We start from the raw sequence: 27,638 nt of genomic DNA, 5'->3' as shown, positions 1-27,638 counted from the left end.
GAAATACATGGAATCATCAAATAATTATTCAAATATAATATATCTCAGAATTAATCGTTATCAAATAAACTAAAGAGCTTCTCATTTGTTTATAATTAATATAATAAAGGACATAACTCTAAAAAGACCAATTATGAAATAACAAAATCTGTACATCTTAGGCTTCCGCCTAACCGCTTTTCAGCAATAACAATGGCCGCATGTCGGAGATTGCTGTTGCAATGTGACTGGGATGTATGTCTCAGGTACGAACAAGTATATCACTGCTCTCTTTAAATTATTGGACAGCAATGAGGTGGGGGAAGCAAACAAGCGTTGTCAACTGTTTTTCCTTATTTGAATAATTTTGTTAGGAATAATTTGACTAATGAGTTGCTAGTCAAAGATTGATCCATTTCGCATGGCTTGCGATGTACATTTCATTAAAATGTGTTTCGATTCATTCTTTTCTTTTAGTTGAATAGAGAAAATATAATTTTCTATATTTATCATTATATTTAAAGAATCAATACTTTGGATTTATTAAACGACAGCCGTAAATAAAACATAATATAGGTAGTGATTTTTTAGAAGTGTATTTGCGTCGGAATATTTATTTTTATTCTTTTCGTAAACAAACAGTTTTTGGCTGTCGGTAATGTCTCGCCTCTTGACTCAACCTGTTTGTTTTTCTGTCGAATACTTATTAAAAAATTTTAATTTTAGTCCTTAAGGACCACACTTCCAAGTGTCGTATGCTAAAACCCCCCTCTATCATATAAACACTGATGAAGCAGATTTCTCTACCTTTTACTACATACACTTCTATCTTCATTCTATGTGAAATCTATGTGGTATATCGTTTTTTGTCGATGTTTATCAAGTACAAGTGGATCAAGTTCTTTTCAAGTAAATTCATTCATTATATTTTACTACTTAAATAGACGCTGAAAATTTCAACCTAAACGCTGATCGCTTTGTCAGTCTGTTTAAGTTTAATTATAGCTTAACGAATTTTTAAAAATGTCCTTTTCCTGATGACTATTAACTGTTTAGTTTGATGTGTTTTTTCCCCCGCTTTTCATCTTGTTCATCACAATTGTATATGTATTTGTGTAAGGATAAACGCGAAAATATAAGAGGAAGTACGAATATTAATATTAAAATATTTATACTACACTATTTTGCGCATGCATTTTGTATTGCATTACTTTAACTCTACTTTTGCGTATTGAGTACTCTATCCGTAATATATATATATATATATATATATATATATATATATATATATATATATATATATTGCGTTTTGTTACTTCTCAGAGGTTCAAGTTACTGCTCATCGCAGTTGTGGTACTATTGATTAATGACTATTACCGCTTATTGTGAGATTTTTTTAAAGTTAACTCAGTTTTATATACTTATAGAAAAATTCTTTTGGAATATGTAAAAAATGTTCATCTCGAAAATTTTAAGACAAAATATGTTAGAAATTAGTGCCGTGTGTAGTTATCTCCCTTTACCTTAGTTTCAGATAATACTTACTAGTAATAGTTTGAATTCCATTTAATCGCTATAGCTAGTTCCTTTCCATTATGTGACCTTTCACCAATGCTAAAAAATAATATTATATTGATATTTGTTTTAATGTTTACATTTGAACAACGTTTTGATCAGTTTCACCTGCATCATCATCCTCAGGTGTCTTATTCCTAGATGTGTGTATGGTACCAAAGTGGATTCGAACTAGGAACTTTTATTTTTAAACGGTCTAATCTACAAGGTTACTGAGCTCTCAGAGTTTTATGCTCTTAGTTTATAAGTAAAGAGTCCTAGTTCGAATCCGGTTTGGTAGTATATACAGACTCAGGAATATGATATCTGATGATAATCAGAGATCAAACTGATGGAAACGTGGTGTAGATATTAGCATGTCTTAATCTCTAAAGATGAGGTTAATAAAATTGTAAATTTTATCAGTAACAACTCAATTTAGACATTTAATTAATATTATTTTATTAGATTGTTTGTTTAATTGGGTATGCAATTAAATATTGTTTGCTTGATTTTAGAGAAAATCATGGAAGAGCATGGGTTGCACTTCAAGATCTCTCAGAAACTTCAGGTATATATTTTCCAATCAGTTTTTCACCTCTATAATTTAATTCTTTAACAATTCTCCATCTCCACTGAGAAATTTAACATCTGACAAGAAGAATAACATTGATTTATTAAAGCTTAAAAGTAGAAAAAGTTTATCACAAACATCACCATCATCATCATTACTTTATATCTGGATTTTTTTTTTTCATATTTGCAAGGTGTGTAAGCAAGGCTTGGACTCAAAGGGCCTTAGAGTTAACTTAGCAAAGACCAAAGTCTTAGTAAGCAAGAAAGCATACAAATTACTAATCCCTTCAGGAAAATGCTCCTGCTCAATATATAGAAATGGTTTAAGTAGAAATTCTATATGGTGTACCCAATGCAAATCATGGACACATAAGTGCAGCTGAATTACAGGAAGGTTAATGGAGAAGGTAGTCTTTGTGTGTGGCAGAAATGCATAAACAATAAACACTAAGAATACTCAGGAAATAAATTCCCTCAAACCCCCAGGAAGATCCTTAGAGGTAGTAAATTTTTTTCTGTGCTTAGATGTCATAATTAGCAGCAGAGGAGGATGCTCTGAAGGCACAGGCACTAGAATCTGAACTGGCTGGGGAAAGTTCAGAGAGGTCTTACCTTTGTAGGTAACAATGGGCCTTTCCCCCAGAGTGAAAAGGAGATTGTATGATGCTTGTGTATGAACAGCAGTGCTATATGGTTGTGAAATGTGGGCTGTGAATGCAGAGAACATGTGAATGCTCTGAAGAAGCTAGCATGCTTTGCTGGATGTGCAGAGTCAGTGTGCATGAATGATAAAGTGTAAATGTGTTGAAAGAAAAACTAGGCAAAAGCGGTATCAGATATAAAGTGCGCAAGAGAGAAGACTGTGTTGGTTTGGTTATGAGATGTATTATGGATGAGGACAGCTGCATAAATAAGTGCAGATTCCTAAATGTGGATGGAACCTTTGGAAAAGAAAGACTTTCAGATGATGAGCTTCCCAGAGGAGATGGCAAAGAACCAAGAAGATTGGCATATTTCTGTGCTTGAGAAGATTCATCCATCTTAGTAAAAATGAGACCCTAAACATGTCTATGCTCCACTCCCCCATAACTCATGACATTCTAACCTCACAACTCATCACCCTAACAGGTCTTCCTCCATTCTCCCATGTCCACCTCTCACTGCATTCCCCTCCTCTCTATCCTCCACTCTCCTTTTGCACACTTGAAAAACATACCTGTACACAATTTATCACTGACGAATCTCTCTCTCTCTCTTCGTCTCTGTCTGTCTGTCTCTTTCTCTCTCTCTCACATACACACAACTCGTCTTCCTGACATTCTTCTCTCCATATATGTTCACTCACTGCATTCTCCTCCCTAGCATCTGTCATTTTCCATTCATTCTCTCTCTCTCTCCCCCCCCCCCAACTGATGTAGCCATGTATCATCTCCACTGCATGACACCTGATTCTATCCCTCTATTCATACTCTAACCTCTCATCATCTGGTACAAAACCACCTCCCTCAATACTACTCCTCACTCAACTGAGGAGTTTTGTTATGTAAGTTATTTCACTGGTGCTAGTGTCAAATGTAAAAAAACACCCAGAACACTCTGTAAAGTTGCTCTTGTTAAGAATGGCATCTGGCCACACAAACCATGCCATGGCAGACAGTAGAGCTTGGTACAGTTTTTCTGGCTCACCAACTCCTGTCAAAACCATCCAGCTTTCCAGTCTATGCTGCTATGGCAATCAGATATTAAATGATGATGATCATCATTTTTCATTACTTACATTTATATACACTCAGTTGCAACCATTTACATTAAGTCTATGTTTCATGGCTGTTGCACTGCTCATGATGCTCTCACTGTTTTGCCATGCTTGTAAAAATGAGTTTAAGACAATGACAATCACATCATGGCAGTAGATATTATAATTTCCTCATGGTCATTTTAGACTATGATGGTCTATAATTAATTTTTTTATAGGGGCACGTAAATAGCACCATTTGAGCGTGATCGTTACCAACATCGCCCAGTGGCACGTGAAAAGACATTCGAGCGAGTTCGTTGCCAGTACCGCTGGACTGGCTCCTGTGCAGGTGGCACCTAAAATACACCATTTCGAGCGTGGCCGTTGTCAGTACCTCCTGACTGGCCTTCGTGCCGGTGGCACGTAAAAACACCCACTACACTCTCGGAGTGGTTGGCATTAGGAAGGGCATCCAGCTGTAGAAACTCTGCCAAATCAGATTGGAGCCTGGTGTAGCCATCTGGTTCACCAGTCCTCAGTCAAATCGTCCAACCCATGCTAGCATGGAAAGCGGATGTTAAACGATGATGATGAATTACTTTGTTCACATAAGCTTTGATAAATTATAACTTTCATCTTCATATTTTATTTAATTTAGTTCTGTTCAGATTATAGTTAGTTATTCTTTGCAGTATTTCATCTTCTCTGTATCCATATTAATCCATTATATAAAATTTACTTCTTTAGCCAACCCTACAATTAGAGGTCAGTTGGTTACACAAAGTATTGCTGCCCCTGGTCTTCCCAATGTCGTTGGCAGTAATGGTTTTTCTGTCAAGAGAATTCAAGGGGTAAGTATTTAACTCTTTTACTGTGAAAAGCAGATACATCCGTTCAAAATTTCATTACCCTGCAGAAAGCAGTTTTATATACCTCTCTTTCTTTTATTGAGGAATGTTATGTTTAAAACTATTTTCTATTGAAATATGTCAAGTTTATTGAGTTTATTGACTTAGAGAACATGCCAATTCTATTTTTTGATAAATGTTTAGCAGCATTACTGGAATAACCATGAAATTTATTTCACAATTAAACAGTAAAAAAATATGATCTTTTCTGCTAATGGTACCTTTGACTCAATCTAAAAAATATTGGTATTAGGAAGGGCATCCAGCTATAAAAACCATGCCAAAGCAGACATTGGAGCTCAGTGTAGTTCCTTTCAAACCGTCTAACCCATGCCAGCATGCAACATAGCCATTAAATGATGATGATAATGATTTAAAGCTAATACTAGGTTTCTTTTTATTCCTATGGTGCCTTATAATTCTTGAACTTTTCTCCAGGTTCTACTATATTTCATTAAATATTGGCCATTATACATTAAGGCTTCCCAATGACACATCCATATTTGGATAAATCACTAAACTGACTTTTGAGTTTATTTCAATTCTTCAGATATTCTTGAGTTATGGGACGATTAGTTTTGTGTATAGTCAAAAGGAAATCCGTTTTGTACATCATCCCTGCTTCTGTTTTACATATCTTTGTTTTAATGCCCACTTTTGCAAGCTTGTGTGGGTCACATGGAGTCTATTGAGGCAGATTTTCTGCAGACACATGTCATTTCCTGTTGCCAATCTTCACCTGTTTCCTAGCCAGATAATATTTCTCCATACCCAAACATGGTTTCACAAAATATTGGAAATGAATGACACTGCCTGTATGATGGTGACACTCATTTACAACTGTCACATGATGTCAAGACAAAGAGGCACAAGCATGTGCACACACACACACATGCATACTTGCTTGATGGTCTTCTTTTAGTTTCCAACTATCAAGCCCACTCAAGGCTTTGGTCAGCCCAGTGCTGTAGTAGCAAACATTTACCCAAGTTGCCAGGCAGTAACTCTGAACCTGAGACCATGTGATTGGGAAGTAAACCTCTTAACCACATGGCTATGCCTGCACATTTGTGTATTTATAAATAATCCCTTTCTGCTATAGGCACAAGACCAGAAATTTTGGGGGAAGGGGTAAGTCAATTACATTGACCCCTGTGTTCAACTGGTAATTACTTCACTGACCCCTGAAAGAAGGATAAAAAGCAAAGTGAATCTCGGCGGAATTTGAACTCAGAACGTAAATGGACAAAATGTCACCAAGCACTTTGTCTGGCATGTTAACGATTTTGCCAGCTTGCCACCTTTGTGTATTTATAAATAATGCAAGGTGAATGCTATGGGTTTGAATAATTGTAAATTATTCTAAGATTAACTCAGCTTGTCATGGAATACATTGTTGAGCTTTTAAACAGAGCACTTGACATTTTAAATGATATAAGTTGTTAGGACTTTTCTGCTCCTAATTCTATCTCTAACTTGTTTCTCAGTCTTTTTCTTATCACACAGTATCGATCTTAAAATTCAATCTATTCTTACAGTCTTTAGATACAAGCTGTTATCTTTATAGAGAGTCATACTCTCTCCTCCTCTCATAGATGACAAATGAGGGTTCTGCTGTTTACTGCTGAACAACCTGCACAGATGATTTACTTATAGTGATTAAATATTTCCATCAAATCAACATTGTCTGTACAGGTGCATGGTATGCCACACATCACATGGCAAAGTGATCACAGAGCAATGCAAGATGAAGTGTTTTGTTCAAGAACACATTGCACCACCCAGCCTGGGAATTGAAACTATGGTCTTTCACTTGTGAGTGCAACACTCTAACCACTAAGCCATGCACCTTCACTTATAGAGAGTAAAACATTGTATGAATATGATGTATAAAGTAATTGGTTTCTGCTTACATGAATTTTTGTGTTTTTATAACTTATCTGAAAATAAAAAAAAGGAAACATGTACTCCATTGATGTCTGCTTTTAAACACTCTGCTTAATTAATCAACTGTCATTGCCTAATATTTTTTTATCTTTGTGTTTAAATTCATGTTATTATAAATACAATAATGAAGACAGTGAGATAGCAAAATCATTAACACACCGGCAGCGAGCTGGCAGAAACGTTAGCACGCCGGGCGAAATGCTTAGCGGTGTTTCGTCTGCCATGACATTCTGAGTTCAAATTCTGCTGAGGTTGACTTTGCCTTTCATCCTTTCAGGGTCGATAAATTAAGTACCAGTTACGCATTGGGGTCGATGTAATCGACTTAATCCCCTTGTCTATCCTTGTTTGTCCCCTCTATGTTTAGCCCTTTGTGGGCAATAAAGAAATAAGAATCATTAACGCACCGAATAAAGTGCTTGGTGGCATTTTTTTCACCTTTATGTTCTGAGTTCAAATTCTGCTGAGATCAACTTGGCTTTTCATCCTTTTAACATTAATAAAATAAGTACCAGTTGAACACTGGGGTTGATGTAATTGACTAGTCCCCTCCTTGCAGTACCAGATTTACCATTGTACTCAGGTGTGCTTAAGCACAGGGCCCCATTGACCGAGGGGCACATTTCCCTGCCCAACAAATTTTTTACAATGAATTTCCTGAGCACATTTGCATGACTGTCCAAGTAAGGGACCTCATAACTTGACTAGCACAGAGCCTCGCCTGTCCTAAATCTGGCACTGTCTTTCTCTGCCATCATCATTGTCATCATCATTATTTGGCATCCATTTTCTATGCTGGCATGGTTTGGATGGCTTGACAAGAACTGGCAAGGTCAGGAGTTGCATCAGGTTCCATAGTCTGTTTTGGCTTGGTTTCTACAGCTGGATGTCCTTCCTAATGTCAACCACTTTACAGAGTGCATTGGGTGCTTTTTATGTGGCACCATCACCAGTGCTTTGTACATGGCACCAGCACCTATATTAGAAAGAATTATAAATACAGTAACAACTTTGTAATAAATTGTTATAATGTCAAAGAAATACTGTTTTACATGTTTTGCAGCAAAGAATTGATATTAGTTACTGTGATGAATGCTCAAGTCAACCTTCTAATTTTATGACATTCCTAAGTCCTTTGAAGACTTTTCCTGCTATCCATGATCCAAACAAATCTGTAAGAAACTCCTTTTTCTTCTCCCCACCCCCGTTTTTTACTGCATTTTTTGTTACTGCATTTTTTTTTACTGCTGTTGAATATTGATGCTTTATATAATATTGGATTGAACGTTTATTTGATTCATAGAGTAATATATCTTTCCTAGGTTCTCAAATATACTTTAATTTATGGTTGTTTGCTGTTTTTTGTCAGAGATTTTATGTGACTTCTTCATAGCTAAGGAGGTAGCTTTGCAGTTTCCCTATATAATGAGTCAAAGAAGTAGTGTTATCCCTTCCATTTATAGCTGTGAAAGAAGTTTTACCACTTCCCTATGTAGCTAAGGCGGTATTTTAACTACTCCCCTATATAGCTAAGTGGTTAGGATGTTGGACTCATGATCATAAGATTGTAGTTTCAATTCCTAGACCAGGCGGTGTTCTTGAGCAAAACACTTCATTTCATGCTTGCTCCAGTCCCCTCAGCTGGCAAAAATGAGTATTCCTGCAACAGACTGGTTTCCCATCCAATGGAGAGTATATACACCAGAGAATCCAGGAAACTGGCCTTATGAGCCTACAGCTTGAGATTGCCCTTTGATCTTTTTTCTTTTATATAGCTAAGAAGGGAGATTTACTATTCTCCTATATAGATAAAAAGGGGATTTTCCACCTCTTCCCTATCTTAACTTTTTTTACATGTAAGATTTGATCATTGATTTCAACTCAACAAATTCAAATGACTTTTAATGTAATTATTTCACCTTGTTTCAAATAAAGCTTCCATCTTTCAATTTCATTTTCATCGTATTTCCAGTTGTTAGGTCTAGATGTAAGCACTGGTGGTCTGGGAGTTTCTTCTTCTACAGATGGAACTTTGAAAGTATGGCAGATAGACACTGGAGAAGTCAGAGTAAGTATTCAATAAACAGAAACTTAAAATTGATTTTTAAATATTTCATTTATTTATTTATTTCATTTTAAAATTCCTTTATTTTTGACTAAAAGTTCAGTTCATCAAAAGAGTTACAAAGTTAAAGCCATATTGAATTTAGACCTTCTCTGAAGTTACACTGCCAGTATGTGTATTACAGGCTCATTATCACTCACATAAATGTTCCTTCAATTAGCTCAGATCTACAATAGCTACAACATGAATAAGCTGAGATATTTGCAGTAATTATTTTTTTTTACATTTTAATTATAAATCTGAAATCCATTGATTTAATTGCAGCGCAACTTAACAGGCCATGTTGGTGAGGTCAACACGTGTCGTTTATTCCCATCAGGAATTGTTGTTTTGAGTGGCAGTGCAGATATGCAACTGAAAGTTTGGGCTGCTGACACTGGCAAATGTGCTGCAACCTTTGTTGGTCATAAGTCAGGTAAAAAAAACAACAAAAAAACCCTTTAAGTTTTTCTTTTAAAACATATTTTTATTTCTCTTTTCTCTTTAAACATATAAAAAAAAAATTGACATAGTAATAACAATAATTCTTTTTAATTCTTGCACAATGCCAGCAATTTGGAGGAGAGTGGGAAAGACACTTACTCCAACCCCAGTGCTGAACTGATACTTATTTAATCAACCTTGAAAGGATAAAAGGCAAAAGTTGAACTCAAAACATAAAGACAGACAAAATGCTGCTAAGCATTTTCCCCAGTGTGCTAATGATTCTGCCAGCACACCCTCTTATTATTACTGAGTGAGAGAGCAGCGCATGCATCAAATTGACACTGGGGTGCAATTATACGAAGCCCAATATACCCATCATTACTACCCTTCTGATAAGGGTACACCAGGCACGTGCATCACAGCCACATGTGTGCGACATGGTGATCTTCTTTCAAGATAAACAGCGCATGACCTTGCAGGTGGGGCCCAGTTAGAATTTTCTTTAGGTTGAATAGCCCACCCCACTCAAAAGGTCCCTGAATAAGGTTTGTTTAAGGATGATGAACAAAACACCCATGTTTCCAAAGGTGAATTATTCAAACCCCAAAGAATTCCTCTCAACACATGGTTATGATGTTCTCCCGCTACTTCTGCTCCTGAACAGAGATGCACATATCGTCAGCTACTAAGGGACATGCTCAACTGGTTAAGGTCAAACAACTGACAAGCAAATCTGTGGTATTGAGCAGAATATTTGCTGTAGCCCGTCTTTTATACCAAGACAAAACAACGTACATGATAACACTTCCAATCAATTAAGATCAGAAACCATAAGAGCCGCTGCCTGGTACTACATCAGGGCATTTATTATTGTTATTATTATTATTATCATCATCATCATCATCATCATCATCATTATTATTATTATTACTATTACTACTACTAATAATAATAATGGTTTCAAATTTTGGCACTAGGCCAGCAATTTTAGAGAAAGAAGTAAGTCAGTATCATTGACCTCAGTGCTTGACTGGTGCTTACTTATTTCTCTACTTCAAAAGGATGAAAGCCACAGACCTTAGTGGCATTTGATCTCAGAACGTAAAGAGCTAAGCATGTTGTCTGATGTGCTAACAATTCTGCCAGCTCACCAGCTTAATAATAATGATGATAACAATAATAATAATTTCTTTTGGGAAAGTATAAAACTAGTCTTGTAGAAATACAGTTTACTGAAATTATGACTGCTTGTCACTAGTATTTATTTTAACAATTTTGTAAATATGATTGTAGCCAAATTTGAACTCAGAACCCTTGAAATATAAAACTAAATTACATTTAAGGCAATTAGTTTGGTATTGTAGTGTTCTTGCGTCTATGTTGTATGATTTCAAGTAATGACAATTATAGATTATGTGCTTTTAATTTTCATTGTAGAATATCCTAATGTTGTTTAGAGACATGGAGTTAGTGTTGGAGGATGAAATGAGTTTGGATAATTTATAGTGTTTAGTTACCATTTCAAATTAAAATGATCCAGGCTCAAAGCATTGTGTATCAGTAATATATTAGAGACAAACAAATTGACTATATTGTGCATAACAACTATATATATACGAGGGGGTACTGAAAAGTTCCTGGCTTTAAGGATATTGTGAAAGGCATGGTTGAATGCCCAACTTTCTGAGTTCTTTTACAGGACTTAGGAAAAACTGGAGGATGGCTGCAATAAGTGTGTGAATCTGAGGGGAATAAAATCATAATTAACTGATCCTCCTGTATTTTCTTTTACCCAAAATCAAGGAACTTTTCAACACCCCTTTGTATGTATCCCTTATATTTTCTTTATCAGTAATGATTTGGTGGGAATGTCAGCAACCTACAATATTTAGTTTCCTGCTTTTACATTCTGAGTTCAAATTCCAATGAGGTTGACTGCCTTTTATATATCTGCAAAAGATAAAATAAGTATAAATAATACCCAGAGAGAAAATTATTCAATCACCTTGGTTTATTGGGGTGGGGGTCACCATTACCGTTATTATTATTATCTTCCTTCCATTCAACCTCTTTTTTTTTTCCAGTCTTCTTGCCATGTTAGACCATTGAACTCAGCACAGTTTTTCTCTCTCCGTTTTTATCTCTTAATTCTTTCTGTTGAAGAGCATAGGCTCAAAACGTTAAAGACTTTTTTATTTTTCCGGGCATTAAACTAATACACCTGCTTGTTCCTATACCTGTCTTTGTCTTTTGCTTCCTGTAAATTTTAACTGTATAGGTAGATGGCCCTGCTCAGTATGTAGAAAAGGAGTAGGTAGTAACTCTATAAGATGTACCCGGTGCAAGCTATGGACACATAAGAGGTGCAGCAACATCAAAGGCAGGTTAACTAGCAAGTTAGTTTTTGTTTGTGGCAGATGTTCAGGTGCAATAAAGACTGCAAACAAACAGGAAACAACTTCTATCTCATTCCAGGGTGAAAAACTAGAGGTAGTCGATAGCTTCCGCTATCTGGGCGACCAAGTTAGTAGTGGGGGTGGGTGCGCTGAAAGTGTAGCTGCTAGAATAAGAATAGCCTGGGCAAAGTTTAGAGAGCTCTTACCCCTGCTGGCGACAAAGGGACTCTCACTCAGAGTAAAAGGCAGACTGTATGACGCATGCGTACGAACAACCATGCTACATGGCAGTGAAACATGGGCTGTAACTGCTGAGGACATACGTAAGCTCGCAAGGAATGAAGCCAGTATGCTCCGTTGGATGTGTAATGTCAATGTGAATACCCGTCAGAGTGTAAGTATCTTGAGAGAAAAGCTGAACATTAGAAGCATCAGTTGTGGCGTGCAAGAGAGACGATTGCGCTGGTATGGACATGTGGTGAGAATGGAGGAGGATAGCTGCGTGAAAAAGTGCCACACCCTAACAGTTGAGGGAACCCGTGGAAGAGGTAGGCCCAGGAAGACCTGGGCTGAGGTGGTGAGGCAAGACCTTCGTACATTGGGCCTCACCGAGGCGATGACTACGGACCGAGACCTTTGGAAATGGGCTGTGCGTGAGAAGACCCGGCAAGCCAAGTAAGATCGTTGCCAGTGCCCCTGGACTGGTTCTTGTGCGGGTGGCACATGAGATGCACCATTTTGAGCGTGGCCGTTGCCAGTACCGCCTGACTGGCTCCTGTAGGATTTTCGAGCGAGATCGTTGCCAGTGCCCCTGGACTGGCTTGTGCGGGTGGCACATAAAAGACACCATTTCGAGCGTGGCCGTTTTCGTGCGGGTGACACGTAAAAGCACCCACTACACTCTCTGAGTGGTTGGCGTTAGGAAGGGCATCCAGCTGTAGAAACTCTGCCAAATCAGACTGGAGCCTGGTGTTGCCATCCGGTTTCACCAGTCCTCAGTCAAATCGTCCAACCCATGCTAGCATGGAAAGCGGACGTTAAACGATGATGATGATGATATATATATATATATATATCATCATCATCATCATTGTTTACCTTCCTAATGCCAACCACTCCGAGAGTGTAGTGGGTGCTTTTTACATGCCACTGGTACAGGATCCAGTCAGGCGGGCCTGGCATCAATCACGTTCGGATAGTGCTTTTTACGTGCCACCGGCATAGACGCCAGTCAGTGGGTACTGGCATTGGCCACGTTCAGATCGTGCTTTTTATGTGCCACTGGTATGGGAGCCAGTTAGCGGGTACTAGCATCAGCCATGTTTGGATGTTGCTTTTTATGTGCCACCGGCACAGGGGCTAGTCAGGCAGACCTGGCATCAACCACATTTGGATGGTGCTTTTTACATGCCACTAGCATGGGAGCCAGTCAGGGATCACTGGCCACAGCTATGATATTGGTTTTACTTGACTCAACAGGTCTTCTCAAGCACATCATATCGCCCAACACATCAGGGATACTTTTAACTGGGCCAGACATGCATGGCTGTGATCTCACTTTAGTTGTCGGGTCTTCTCAATCACAGCATATCTCCAAAGGTCTCAGTTTCCTATCATTGCTTCTGTGAGGCTCAATGTTCGAAGGTCATCTTCACCACTTCATCCCATGTCTTCCTGAGTCTACTTCTTCCACAGGTTCCTTCCACAGTTAGGGAGTGGCACTTCCTCACACAACTGTCCTCATCCATATGTAGCACATGGCCATACCAGCGCAGTTGTCTCTCTTGCACACCACATCTGATGCCTCTTTTGCCTAGCATTTCTCTCAGGGCACTTACACTCTGTTGTATGTGCACACTGACATTACACATCCAGTGAATCATACTAGCTTCATTTCTTTCAAGCCTATGCATGTCCTCATCAGTCATGGCTTGTTTCACTGTTGTGTAGCATGGCTGTTCACACACATGCATCATACAGTTTACCTTTCACCCTGAGCGAGAGGCCCTTAGTTGCCAGCAGAAGCAGGCACTCCCTGAACTTTGCCTAAGCTATTCTTATTCTAGCTGCTACAGTCTCAGAGCAACCACCCCTACTACAGACTTGGTCGCCTAGGTAGCAGAAGCTATTAACTACTTCTAGTTTCTTCCCCTGGCATATGATGGAATCTGTTTTCTGTACATCTTCAGTGTTTATTGCCCCTGTGCATCTGCCACACACAAGATCTGTTTTCCTGGTTAACCTTCCTTTGATATTGCTGCACCTTTTATGTGTCCATAGCTTACACTGGGTACATCCTATGGAGTTTCTACCCATGCCTTTTCTACAGATCGAGCAGGGCCATCTACATGAAGGGGTTTGGGATTTGACAGCCTTCCTACTTACTAAGACTTTAGTTTTTGCTAGGTTCACCCTAAGGCCCTTCAATTCTAATCCTTGCTTCCACACCTGAAACTTCGTCTCTAGTTCTGGTAGTGACTCGGCTATTAGAGCAAGGTCATCAGCATAGAGGAGCTCTGGGCAGCCTGTCTTGAATTCCCCTGTTCTTGCCTGGAGGAATATAATGAACAAGAGGGGCTGAGGACTGATACTATGTATATGAAATATCAATATGCAATTTTTGGTGTGAAATATCTCTTTAATTGTTATTTATCATCTATATTTAGGTGTGTTGGATACAGCAATTGTAGAACGAGGCCGAAATATTGTATCCTGTAGCAGTGATGGCACAGCCAAACTCTGGGATTGCAGCCAACAAGTTTGTCTTGGTACATTTCAAGGGATGGCTGGTTCTGTTAACAGTTGTGCCATTGGTGTGACCGACAATCCCATACAGCTAGGGCAATGTAACCAACCTCCTGGTAAGTATCTTTTATAATATGTAAGATACTGTTTTCTATATAGGAAAGCAATGTTTGGGTTCAGCTGTTTGGGATGCTGATGATTTTGGTGGACACACAAAACAGAACCTGTTTTGGTTATAGTACTTTTTGGCACTGGAGACAAACACACATACACACACACACACATACAGATAGTAAGAGAGAGAGGCTAGAATTTATTGAGTGAATACGATTGACAAATACTTCCCCTCTCCTCATAAATAATGATAATAATAATAATGTATGGAGCCCACCGTCTGAAAGCTGATATCATCTGGCTGTACTTGAAGAGAGACCTGGGTAGAAGAGGCTTAATAACAGTAGAAGAATGTGTACAGATGGAAAGTAATGTCTAGTAGAGTATTTACAGAGCAGCACAGAAAAACTACTAAAGACAATAAAGAACAAGTGATGAAGCATGTTAAAGGAGAAAAGGATAAGAATGAAATACAAAGAGAGCATATCAGACAGATCGAAGAGAAACCTCTGCATGGCCAATTTTGCAGAGCCACTGAAGACATATGTGGAACAGAATCCTGGGCTTGGTTAAAAAAGGGGCAATTAAAAAAAAGAAACAGTGAGCGTAATTGTACAGCCCAAGATCAAGTGGTAAAAACAAACAACTTGAGAAAAATATATATGGAAAGAATGTATCAGAAAAATGTACAGCCTCTGGAACGTGGAACAAGACAGTGGCACACATTGTGACAGAATGCCCCAAGTTGGCACAGGAAGGAATATACGAAATGGAGACATGACCACGTTGTAAAAGTATTACACTGGAAACTATACCAGAAACGGGGATTTGAAGCAGGAAACACATGATACAATCATCGAGTTGAAAGAGTACAAGACTTTGTGGGACCTTCCTATTCAAACGGACAAGAAGTTAGAAAATAATTGACCAGACATAATAATTATAGATAAGGGAAAGCAAAGTTGCTTACTTATCAACCCATCATGCACATTTGATTCCAGGGTTGTAAAGAAAGAGGCAGAAAAACAAGAAAAATACAATCCCTTAGAATTTGAAATAGGAAAACTTTGGAGCATGTGAACAGTAAAGGTCATGCCTATAATAATTGGTGAGTTGGGAACAGTAAGCAAAGATATTAACAAATGGCTGAAGGAGATTGAAATAGAATGCCCAGTAGAGCTCCTACAGAAAGTTTGTCTTTTAGGAACAGCAAGGATTATCAGGAGGGTTCTAAGAACTTGAAAGACCGCTGAAAACTTGTGGATACCTAAGGTTACAGGTAGTAACCTACTGTGCACATAAATCCGATCAGGAATAAGACTGAACCTGAGCCAAACCAAAATATTAGGTTGAGGAAAAAGTTTGTGTGCCATGTTAAAATAATGCTTTTTTTTAATATATTTTTGTGGTGTATTCATTCAGCTCATGTCATGTTCACGGTGCATGAACTTTTTCCTTAACCTGGTAATAATAATGATAATAATAATAATAATAATAATAATAATAATTTCTTTTGACGGCATAAAGCTAGTGTTGTAGACATATAGTTGACTGAAATGGGGGACTGCATGTCACTGATATTTATTTTAACAACTTTGTTGTAAATTTGACTGTAGCCAAATTTTAACTCAGAAACCTTGAAGGACAAAACTAAATTAGGCAAATTAGTTTGGTATTTGTAGTGTTCTTGCCTCTATGTTATATGGTTTCAAGTAATAACAATTATAAGCAAAGAGAGAGGTGGGGAGAGAACAAGAAAAACATTAAATTGTTTGAGGTCAAATAAGTCAGCACCAAATCATCAATGCCAAATAGACAGTGTCAAAAATCTGATGCCCTTGGAAATAGCAGAATGGTGGCCTAAATGGTTTGAGTTAGATATTTAAAGCTATATCCCTTTACATTTTGAAATTAAATGACTTTTCAGATGACTTTATCTTTCGTTTTTTTTTTGTTTTTTTTTTTTGAGGAGTCAAGAAAATGAATATATGTAGCATACTGCTGTGGGTTAATTCTTTTATCCTAGTCCCTAAGATACTTATGGCTGTTTGCCAAATTCAGAAATCAATATTTTCTGTCTATATAAATTTTTCGTAAATTTCATGAAGTAAAGCTAAGTTCCATGCAGAAGCTATTCTATTTCAGCTGAAGTGAAATGACTGAGTAGATATTGTATTGAACTGCAGTTGTTTTGTTGGTAAATATTTTAAAATTCTTCACGCCTCTGTTCATCTAGCATTCAAAAAAAGTTCCATACCAACTGAAGATTTTACCTGAGATACATTGTCACCAATCAAAGGAAAAAATCTATCTCTCTTCTGCATATTGCCATTAAACCTTTAAGTTTTCTGATTACTTTGTCATATCAAATGCTTAATTATTCACATAGTTTTGAATTAAGTATGTATTATCTCACAGCTTCGAGATTTTGATGATGTGATTGTTTATTTATAGAGTGACATTGTAGAGCAATTGTGAGAGGCCAGATCTGGCCAGTTTGAACATAAAACGAGTGGAATATTTGGGCTGGATATAGCCAGAATAGGATTAAGCCTCAGTTTATTCCTTCATTTTGCTCATAACCAGTTTATAATGTCACTTCTTTCTTTTCACCTCTACACTGTAGTTGACCAAAACAAGTAGGATTCTGTACATTAGAAACCTTTTGTCAGAAAACAAACTTTTTATTTTTGTTTGAGAATTTTTCAGATCTGATCTATCTTATTGTGATGTTATTTAAAATGCAAATGTTTAAGTCTATAGTATTCACACTTCAAGCTTAACTAATAGAGCAACACAGTAATATAGATTATGTAAGATAAATAGGGATATAACTTCAGAGAAGTTAATATAACTAATAAAGTATTCAGAATTACATAAATATCCTTTGGTGTAAAATGTGAAAAGACATTTACAAAAAGAAGCAATTTTTCAGTACATTTATTGTTTGGCAAAATGGGATGCTAACGATGGATGATAAACTGTTGTTGGATATCTATTCTGTTCCATCTAAAATATTGTTGTTTATTAATACAGGTGAGAAAGAAGTACTAACTGAAGGTAAAATGTTGCTGATGGCCTGTGAAAGCAACAGTTTGCTTTCTTATGGACTACAGACTCGTAAAAAGGTATGTTGGACAGTTATATCATTGAAATTATTCTACAGTTTTCAAGGTTTTTTTTTTTTTTGTTTTTTAGTGCTAATATTTTTGCTCATTGAAAAATTCTTTTGCCAAATTTTGTCTCTAAGACAGCTCAGTAGAATTAGAAATAAGTTCAGTGTCATGTTGTGGGAGAGGCATGCGTATCACAAAATTTTTTTTTCCTTCTAATATGAATTGGTATAGTCAACAGATATCAACAGAGTAATCATTGTTTAATGCCACATACACCAACGTCTACTTCAGCATGGTTTCTACAGCTGGATTCCCTTTCTAACACCAACCACGTAACAGTGGGTGTTGGATGCTTTGTTTTTATGGCACCAGCACTAGTGAAGATTACCTTGTGGTTTGCAAGTCTAAGGGCCTAAATTGGCCCCTATAAATGTAAGAGAATAAAAAAGAGAGTGAGCTATAATTCTAGGTAGGATGAGAGTAATAAATAGTTGCAGCAGGTGATAATGGAGAGGGTAACAGAGCAGTAGTCTCTTAGTGGGATGGGTGAGAAAAGAAGAAAGAGAAAGGATTAGTGCCAGAGATTATTAAATAAGGGCAAGGGGGATAAAGTGGAAAGGTGATAAGGGGGTGAGATTCTGGGACTATCCTACATTAAAGGGGCATGTATAAACAGAAGGTGTGAGGAAAAGGACAGGGAATGAGCAATGGACTATGAGGTATGGAATCATTGGGTTAAAGGAAATGTAAGGAAAGGAAAAGTTGTCCAAAGGCATTAACTGTTTAAATGATAAGAAATGGCTTCAAATGGGTATTGCCTGTAAAATATTACCTCACTTTTTTAACCAAAGAACAATACATTTACTTAAAAATGCTATTTCTATTATAATCACAGGCATGGCTGCTTGGTATGAAGCATGCTTCCCAACCACATGGTTCTATGTTCAGTCCCACTGCATGGCACCTTGGGCAAGTGTCTTCTACTATAGCCTCTGGCTGCCCAAAGCCTTGGGAGTGGATTTGGTAGAAGCCTATCGTGTGTGTGTGTGTTTTTGTCCTCCATTATGGTTTGATAACTGCTGTTGGTGTGTTTACACCCCCATAACTTAGCAGTTTAGCAAAACAGACTGATAGAATAAGTACCAGCCTTAACAAAGAGCCCTTATTAGGTCTTTATTAAACACATATATATACTTTGTTGTTCCTTCTTTCACTTCATCTTCATATCCCTGAATTGGTTTGTTTTTTTATCTTTTCAAACAGATTTTTCACTATAAATGTTCTGATGCTGTCAACTGCTGTGCATTCCTGTCAGGAACAATGGTTGTCTGTGGAGCACAAAATGGCATGCTTGACATTATTGATCTTCGAAACTACAAGTTAGTACTTTAAAATTACTTTTGTCGAGTTCTTTTGTTCTTGAACATCCCTGGTCAATTTTTCTTTAGCTGACCCATGACATCGAAGTTAGTAATTAATTGTTAATGAGAAACCTATGGATCCAGAGCCTTATATGTGTTGATATACAAAATTATTGGTATATCAATTAGTATCCTAACTATCATCATCTCATTCATTTTGTGGAACATGTACTCCTGAGATTCAAGATAAAATTTTAAAAACATACACAGTCGTGATATTGTGTAGCTTCAGTAACAGTTGAAACTCTCTCTCTATGTATTCTTTAAGTTTCTCTGTATCTTCATTTAAAGTTTTGTGTAGGATTATCTCGGCTGTCTGGCATAACTATTGAGAGAGAAATTCATTTTTCATTCATCTTCATTCATTTTATGCTACAAGATTTCAGGCAAAGCACTTACTTTGAGTTCATAGAAACATTTACAACCGTATTTTCCAGAATACAAGTCAACATAGTAAACATGTATAAACATATAATGTAAACATTCAAACATTGTCACTGTCTTTCCAAATCCTGCTGCATTTCATATGGAATTTTTGATTTTCCTATGTTGTCTTGGTGTATGAGTCAACCTGCCATTTTGGATTGTAAATTTTGGTCTGAAAAATTCAAATTGTATACCAGAAGATGTAGTATTCATTTCATTTTCTCTTAAGCTAACATCAGAAGTGGGTGTTCTACAGATTTTAATATTTTATGAAGTGTTGGAATATGTTTTATAACAGAGTTCCCTCTAACAATGCTAATTGCTAAACTGAGCCATGAAATTGGACTTGTACTTGTTTTGGGGTAAATTTACAAAGATTGTTACAGAAGTTTGTCTTTTTTTAAAGATAATTTAATCAAAGAGGCGCAGGAGTGGCTGTGTGGTAAGTAGCTTGCTTACCAACCACATGGTTGCGGGTTCAGTCCCACTGCTGGGCATCTTGGGCAAGTGTCTTCTACTATAGCCTTGGGCTGACCAAAGCCTTGTGAGTGGATTTGGTAGACAGAAACTGAAAGAAGCCCATTGTATATATATATATATATATATATATATATATATATATATATATATATATATATATATATGTGATGTGTGTGTATGTTTGTGTGTCTGTGTTTGTCCCCCTTGCATTACTTGACAACCGATGCTGGTGTGTTTATGTCCCCGTCACATAGTGGTTCGGCAAAAGAGACCGATACAATAAGTACTAGGCTTACAAAGAATGAGTCCTGGGGGTCGATTTGCTCGACTAAAGGCGGTGCTCCAGCATGGCCACATTCAAATGACTGAAACAAGTTAAAGAGTAAAGAGAGCTAGTACTTATAATTTTTGTAGGTCCTCCTAGACTAATCAGATCAATGTGGTTGTTGTTAAGTATGAACATTTGTCAATCAATATATTAAGGTAAAATAAAGGTGATGAAAAAAATCATAAAAGTTGGTCTAGGTTAGAAGGCTTGAATAAAGTATTCGATGCAGAATCTGAGAGAAGAGATGCAATAAAGGTAATAGTAGAAGAAACTCATATGTTGAGTGAGCCTACTGAGAGGGAGTATCCAGTTAGCTAAATCAGAGGAGCAGAATACAGTTATAGCTTCAGTAAAAGTGACAGAGAAAACAAGCATGATAGAGAAAACAGCATGTCTGTGAGCAAGGATTCTTGCATATTGGTAAGTGAATCTTTGCCAAGTTGAATAACCATCTTTTATATGTGATGAGTACTCCAGCATGGATCTTATTGAGTTTTGTAAAGAGTATGCAATTGATCAAGGCTAAATTATTTTCTGTTCTTACGAGGGATCCTAATCTCTGTAATGCAGTATTATATATATAAAGTCACTTTGAAAGATCATCCAAGATTGTGAGGCCTAGTATTTGTTGCATGTTTGCAGGTCTAGTTGTGTTGTTCATGTGTAGAGAAGAAGAAATGCAAGACTTTTTCCTGGAAATGTGTAGTGATGAGTCTTATTGATGTCAAAAGAAACTAAGTTTTCATATACCCCCATTGAAGGATGTTTTTAAAGACTCTGTTCACAGAGTTGTGCAGGTCTTGCATGAGATGTTTTGGTTGAATGTAGATGAAACCACTACACAAAGAGTTAAAAAAAAAAGTGAAAAGGTATCATCTTCATAACTGGATATGTTGTTAGAAGTAATGCCATATAAGCTCTTAATGCACAGAAAAATGTGGCAGGAGATATTACTGAGCATTTGGGTGAAGCAAGAGCTGGCGAGAGAGAGAGAGAAAGAGAGAGAGAGAGAGAGAGAGAGAGAGAGAGAGAGCATCATTGGTATATGTTGTATTGATGTGATCTGGTCAGAAGCTTCTGATCCAAAAAACAAGATGGATGACAATAATTGATAGGCAGCTTAAGGAATCAAAGATGGCTTTGTAGCAGAATTTAATTCATGGCTTTTTGATAATACATATAACATTTTTAACCTCGTAGCTCTCTTGCCTGCCTCAGATAAAATCTGTATGGAAGAATCTAGGATATAGATCATGTTGACAAAAGCCAAGAACAAAGCAGATCAAACAACCTGCTGTATAATTGTTAAGACAGGCTACAGCTGGTTGAATTGATGGAGTACTGGAGTAACCAAAGAATCAGCAGTTCATCTTATGTCATCAGTGTTGTGGTGTGACTATGGTAAACATGCTTAACTCTTCACAGACCAAACTTAGCAAGGCAGAACTCATATAGCTTTATGTGTTTAGAGACAGTAGTTGAAATCCAATTCAATGTACACTCTCAAATTCCAAAGATAGACTTCCATGGTGTCTTGGATGTGCTATGGTAATAATGTTTAGCCACAGATCAGTCATTCCATCTCTGGCCATCCTACCTTATTTTCAGACAATACATCAGGACTATTACCCAAACTGCATTTTTCCTTTTTAAGGATGTGGGCATGCCGTTTGAATGGAATTTGGCTGCTTTTTCTACCAAATCAAGCGACTACATAAAGGCTCCTCTTTCAATTACTTGCAATTGTTGTTCGGCCCCAAAAGTCACCCCTAGTTGAGTAGACCTATGATAAAGCATTCTTGCTATGATCATCCCAGTATGTAGTATTACATTATTCAGTGTAGTCTTTATTAATGTTGGTTGGGCTGGATTTGGATTTAAAGATTTCTAGCAGTTCAAGCAACCATGTATGTTCCCCACCTCTGCCTTGTATTGTTAGAGCTTGCCAGAAGGGGAGATAATTGAGTCTTCCTTAGTTCAATCGTAAATGTCTCTTAGTTTCTTTATGATTCTTTTTGGAATTATTGTTATAAAATTTTGTTTTATTTAAGGTACATCTTGTATGTCTGTTTTCAGTCTGAACTTTTATTGTTTCAGTGTTTCCTTCAAAGAACTGAAAGTTACCAATTCAGCAATTACTTCAATTCTCCCATACAAAGAAGGATTTTTGGTTAGCTCACGTAAGTGGCATAAATTATTAATGACAATCTCACTCTCTAAACTAGAGTTAGGTACCCTACAGCATTCTCCTCCCCAAGTTTATCAATCATTAGTGTATAAATTGCATTAAAAGGATATTACAATGATATACAATAAAAAGATGAAAATAGATATACCCAGACATGCAATCATAACAAAATCTGGCAGCATGTTTTTCATGCTCTCACCTTGTATGTTGACTTAGTTAAAAACAGTAATGAAAAAGGAGTTCTTCCTCCTCAGTCTTTCGTTAGCAACTTCTGTCACCTTGTTAGTTACATGTTACTCCTATGAAGTTTCTCTCTTTTACAATATGCCTCAGTATGTCTTTCATATCTGATGGACAAATAACTTTGAAATATACCGGTGCAGCCAATTGCCAGTTTTATAATGTATGATAGTGTGCACGATTTGAACTATTTTCTTTGTTTATAATAATGTACAAATATTTGTAGTTTGCTTTTATCATTTGTATTATCGATCGATTAAAAGGAAAACAAATTTTCTTTTCCTTTTCACTAGGTGATGGAACCTGTTGCTACGTAAATAAGCAATTTAACTCAACACTTAATCTCTCTGGCCCAGACTGTGACCCTGTGTACCGGATGGCTTGTGATAAAACCTTTATTTTTACTGCAAGTCGAGATGGCTTTATAAGGAAATACAATCCGAATTAATTACCTTACATCAGCAACTGTATTCCAATTGTCTTTAAATATTTTTGATCAAAAATGTTATAATAAATTCATTTCGCATTTATAAATACTTTTTTAACTTAATTCAGGGTATGCATCTAAAAGTTCTTTCTGTTGTTGTATATACTAGTATGGACGAATATATTCATGGGAATTTATACAGATGGATCAGTTGTTTTTTTAACTTATTAAACATATAATAAGTAGCCTAATTATTTAACATTCGTTTCAAATTTTTGCTCAAGGCCTGCAATTTCGAAGGAGGGGCTAAGTTGATTACATCAATCCAAGGGTTCAACTGGTACTTATTTAATCGACCTGAAAGGATGAAAGGTAAAGTCACCCTAGGCAGCATTTGAACTCAGAATGCAAGACAGACGAAACATCACTAAACATTCTACTCAACGTGCTGATGATGCTGCCAGCTCACTGCCTGATAGTTAATATTGGTTTCATATTTTGACACAAGGCCAGCAATTTTGAGGAGGAGTTAAGTCGAATACATCGACTCCAGTATTCAACTGGTACTTTATTTTATCAACCCTGCAGGTTATGAAAGTTACAGAGAGGGTCATAGCCCAACTAATTAGGGAGCGAATCAATTTAGATGAGATGCAGTTTGGGTTCGTGCCAGGTAAAAGCACTACTGATGCCTTATTTCTAGTGAGACAGTTGCAGGAGAAATACCTAGCTAAGGATAAACCTCTGTACCTGGCTTTCGTTGACATGGAGAAAGCCTTTGACAGGGTCCCCCGATCCCTTATCTGGTGGTCAATGAGGAAACTTGGGATAGAAGAATGGTTAGTGAGAGCTGTGCGAGCCATGTACAGAGATGCTGCCAGTAAGGTGAGGGTTGGAAATGAGTACAGCAATGAATTCCGGGTAGAGGTAGGGGTCCACCAAGGTTCCGTCCTCTTATTTACCATAGTCCTCCAGGCAATCACAGAGGAGTTCAAGACAGGTTGCCCCTGGGAGCTCCTCTATGCTGATGACCTTGCCCTAATTGCGGAGTCACTATCAGAACTAGAGGAGAAGTTTCAGGTGTGGAAGCAAGGTCTAGAATTGAAGGGCCTTAGAGTCAACCTAGCTAAAACCAAAATCCTAATAAGTAGGAAGGTAGATAAAACACAAACCCCTTCAGGTAGATGGCCCTGCTCAGTATGTACCCGGTGCAAGCTATGGACACATAAGAGGTGCAGCAACATCAAAGGCAGGTTAACTAGCAAGTTAGTTTTTGTTTGTGGCAGATGTTCAGGTGCAATAAAGACTGCAAACAAACAGGAAACAACTTCTATCTCATTCCAGGGTGAAAAACTAGAGGTAGTCGATAGCTTCCGCTATCTGGGCGACCAAGTTAGTAGTGGGGGTGGGTGCGCTGAAAGTGTAGCTGCTAGAATAAGAATAGCCTGGGCAAAGTTTAGAGAGCTCTTACCCCTGCTGGCGACAAAGGGACTCTCACTCAGAGTAAAAGGCAGACTGTATGACGCATGCGTACGAACAACCATGCTACATGGCAGTGAAACATGGGCTGTAACTGCTGAGGACATACGTAAGCTCGCAAGGAATGAAGCCAGTATGCTCCGTTGGATGTGTAATGTCAATGTGAATACCCGTCAGAGTGTAAGTATCTTGAGAGAAAAGCTGAACATTAGAAGCATCAGTTGTGGCGTGCAAGAGAGACGATTGCGCTGGTATGGACATGTGGTGAGAATGGAGGAGGATAGCTGCGTGAAAAAGTGCCACACCCTAACAGTTGAGGGAACCCGTGGAAGAGGTAGGCCCAGGAAGACCTGGGCTGAGGTGGTGAGGCAAGACCTTCGTACATTGGGCCTCACCGAGGCGATGACTACGGACCGAGACCTTTGGAAATGGGCTGTGCGTGAGAAGACCCGGCAAGCCAAGTAAGATCGTTGCCAGTGCCCCTGGACTGGTTCTTGTGCGGGTGGCACATGAGATGCACCATTTTGAGCGTGGCCGTTGCCAGTACCGCCTGACTGGCTCCTGTAGGATTTTCGAGCGAGATCGTTGCCAGTGCCCCTGGACTGGCTTGTGCGGGTGGCACATAAAAGACACCATTTCGAGCGTGGCCGTTTTCGTGCGGGTGACACGTAAAAGCACCCACTACACTCTCTGAGTGGTTGGCGTTAGGAAGGGCATCCAGCTGTAGAAACTCTGCCAAATCAGACTGGAGCCTGGTGTTGCCATCCGGTTTCACCAGTCCTCAGTCAAATCGTCCAACCCATGCTAGCATGGAAAGCGGACGTTAAACGATGATGATGATGATGAAGGATGAAAGGCAAAGTTGACCACAGTTGAATTTATACTCAGATTGTGAAGACTGAAAAATGCTGCTAAGCATCTTGCCCAGTCTGCTAACAATTCCGCCAGCTTGCTGCCTTATCTAGTTACTTAATATTGAAACCATTGTTTTATGGTTTCTTCATGACTCAACTGTACAATTGAACTGGTTCTTAAATGCTAATTAGACTTGGAGTACAATCCATTGCAATAGCTGTAACAGTATACAATCACTGAAATTTTAGTTGGCAGGCCAACACTCCATCAGCTCAACCATTTGTAGCTTGCATCTTTTGGTACAACAATGAAATACTTACACTCTGTGTGCTTCTAAGTTTTCAGTTTAATACCTTTATATGATAGAGGTAACTAAGCAAAGATGATTTGGGTTAATCAATAACAAGAATTAATAACAGTTCATTGAAATAATTTATTGTTTTGTCCTTGAATTAAATATTTAGTTTTGACCATGAAGATGATAAGCTTGTTTGAAATAATACAAAATAAACTATAAACATCTTTATATTTTTTATTTACAATTTGAAAATATATATATACATATAATTTAAAAAAGGACATAATAAATTTTATTCATTAAAAATATAATTCGCTTTAAAATTATATATATTATATATATGTGTTTGGTTTTATGTTCAGTTATAATAAAAACAATTTTACATTAATCTGATAGTTTACTCTATACCTTTGTAGAGTACAAATTTATGATTCTTAAACAAGACTGTTATTGACAGTGACTTTAAAGTTTTGGCCGGCTAAGCCATCATCCAACGATGGCTTAGCTGACCAAAATTTTGAAGTCACTGTCAATAATTGCCTTGTTTAAGAATAATACATATACATACTTATATATATGTGTGTGTGTGTGTATGCAACAACACATATGCCAGTGTATAAGACGAGCTTCTTTTTTCTTTATTCTTAAATATTATGAAAATTTGCAGTGTTTATTGTGACCATATTATGAATGAGATACTGAGTGTATGAGTATATGATGAAATAAATGTTTTTTTTTTTCCACAATATCTACTTCTTTTTTCAACAAAACAATAGGGGTTTGTTTAATGAGAGAATGCATCCTATTATACACCAGCAAATATGTTTTATATTTATATATATATGGATTAACTCTTAAAAGAAGAGAGTGTATGTATGTATGTGTGTGTATACATATATATATATATATATATATATATATATATATATATATATATATATATATATATATGGGGACTAACTCCTAAAAGAAGAGAGTGTGTATGTATATATATATATTACATATATACTCTCTTTTTAAGAGTTAATCCATATATTTTATGATATATCTTATCAGTGGATAAATTTTTATATCACAACCTTAATAGTAGTCACTCTGAAGGTAGTAAAATTATCATTTATGTTTTAAAGAGATATATACATTTTATGTATAGTTATAACTACTGAAATAAATGAATTAGGAAATTAAAAATATTAGCGAGTCTAAATGTGAGAACAATGTGTTTAATTAGTTAAACATGATTTGCTAATGTTTTAGATGTTATATCTCTGCAGTGTTAAAGCAAAGAGGACATGTAGCTTTGCTGAACACTTTTAAATGGATTATTAAAACCAGCAAAGAATTTTAAGCTCAGCTGGGTATTAAGCAAAGTTTTGTTCTCTGTCTGCCACTGTTAACCACTCTTATTGTCTTTCAAGTCCTAGAAAGACAATTCCACAATTTCTTGTTGAAGAATCAACACAAATGATTTGTTTATAATCAAATGTTTGTGCTGTACATAAGCTGACTTCCTCCATCAAATCAACATTACCTGTACAGGTGCATTATGTGCCACTTGTCAGGTGTCAAAATGATTGCCGAGTAAAGTAAAGTGAAGTGTTTTGCTCAAGAACACAACACACCTCCTAGTCTGGAAATTGAAACCATGATCTTGCAATTGTGAGCACAACTCCTTAACCACTAGGTCATGAACCCTCGCCCTTATAGTTAGTTGCAAAGTCAATCCTACTTTTTTAAGTATAGTATTTCAGGCAATAACTCCAAATGCTGTGAGTAGCCAGGAATATAAGCAACATACAATGATGGCTTGTATTAAATAATATGTAAGATTTATTATTTGGAAATCTGATTAGCAATAATGATAGATTTATA

At 37.1% G+C, this 27,638-nt stretch overlaps 2 protein-coding genes across 2 annotated transcripts in view; one reads left to right on the top strand and one right to left on the bottom strand.

Moving 5' to 3' along the window:
• LOC106872741 (WD and tetratricopeptide repeats protein 1) overlaps positions 1-910 on the bottom strand; it is a 61,256-nt gene extending 60,346 nt beyond the window's left edge. Inside the window, exon 1 of the mRNA XM_014919826.3 lies at positions 787-910. The gene's annotated coding sequence lies outside the window, so the exon portion shown is untranslated. The remainder of the gene's footprint in view (positions 1-786) is intronic.
• On the top strand, positions 97-23,241 carry LOC106872743 (proteasomal ATPase-associated factor 1). The gene is made up of 11 exons (XM_014919829.3): positions 97-245; positions 2,052-2,104; positions 4,595-4,698; positions 7,766-7,876; positions 8,675-8,770; positions 9,092-9,242; positions 14,316-14,510; positions 17,545-17,636; positions 18,888-19,003; positions 22,377-22,459; positions 23,001-23,241. Exons 1-11 carry the CDS (start codon positions 193-195, stop codon positions 23,153-23,155), a joined length of 1,209 nt encoding a protein of 402 aa, XP_014775315.1. The 5' UTR covers positions 97-192; the 3' UTR covers positions 23,156-23,241.
• Positions 23,242-27,638: the final 4,397 nt, after the last annotated feature.

This window comes from Octopus bimaculoides, chromosome 2 (assembly GCF_046866305.1).
Source record: "Octopus bimaculoides isolate indiv1 chromosome 2, ASM4686630v1, whole genome shotgun sequence".
Classification (NCBI taxonomy): Eukaryota; Metazoa; Mollusca; class Cephalopoda; order Octopoda; family Octopodidae; genus Octopus; species Octopus bimaculoides.
Note: the sequence above shows the minus strand (reverse complement) of the source record. Positions and strands in the feature narration are given on the sequence as shown.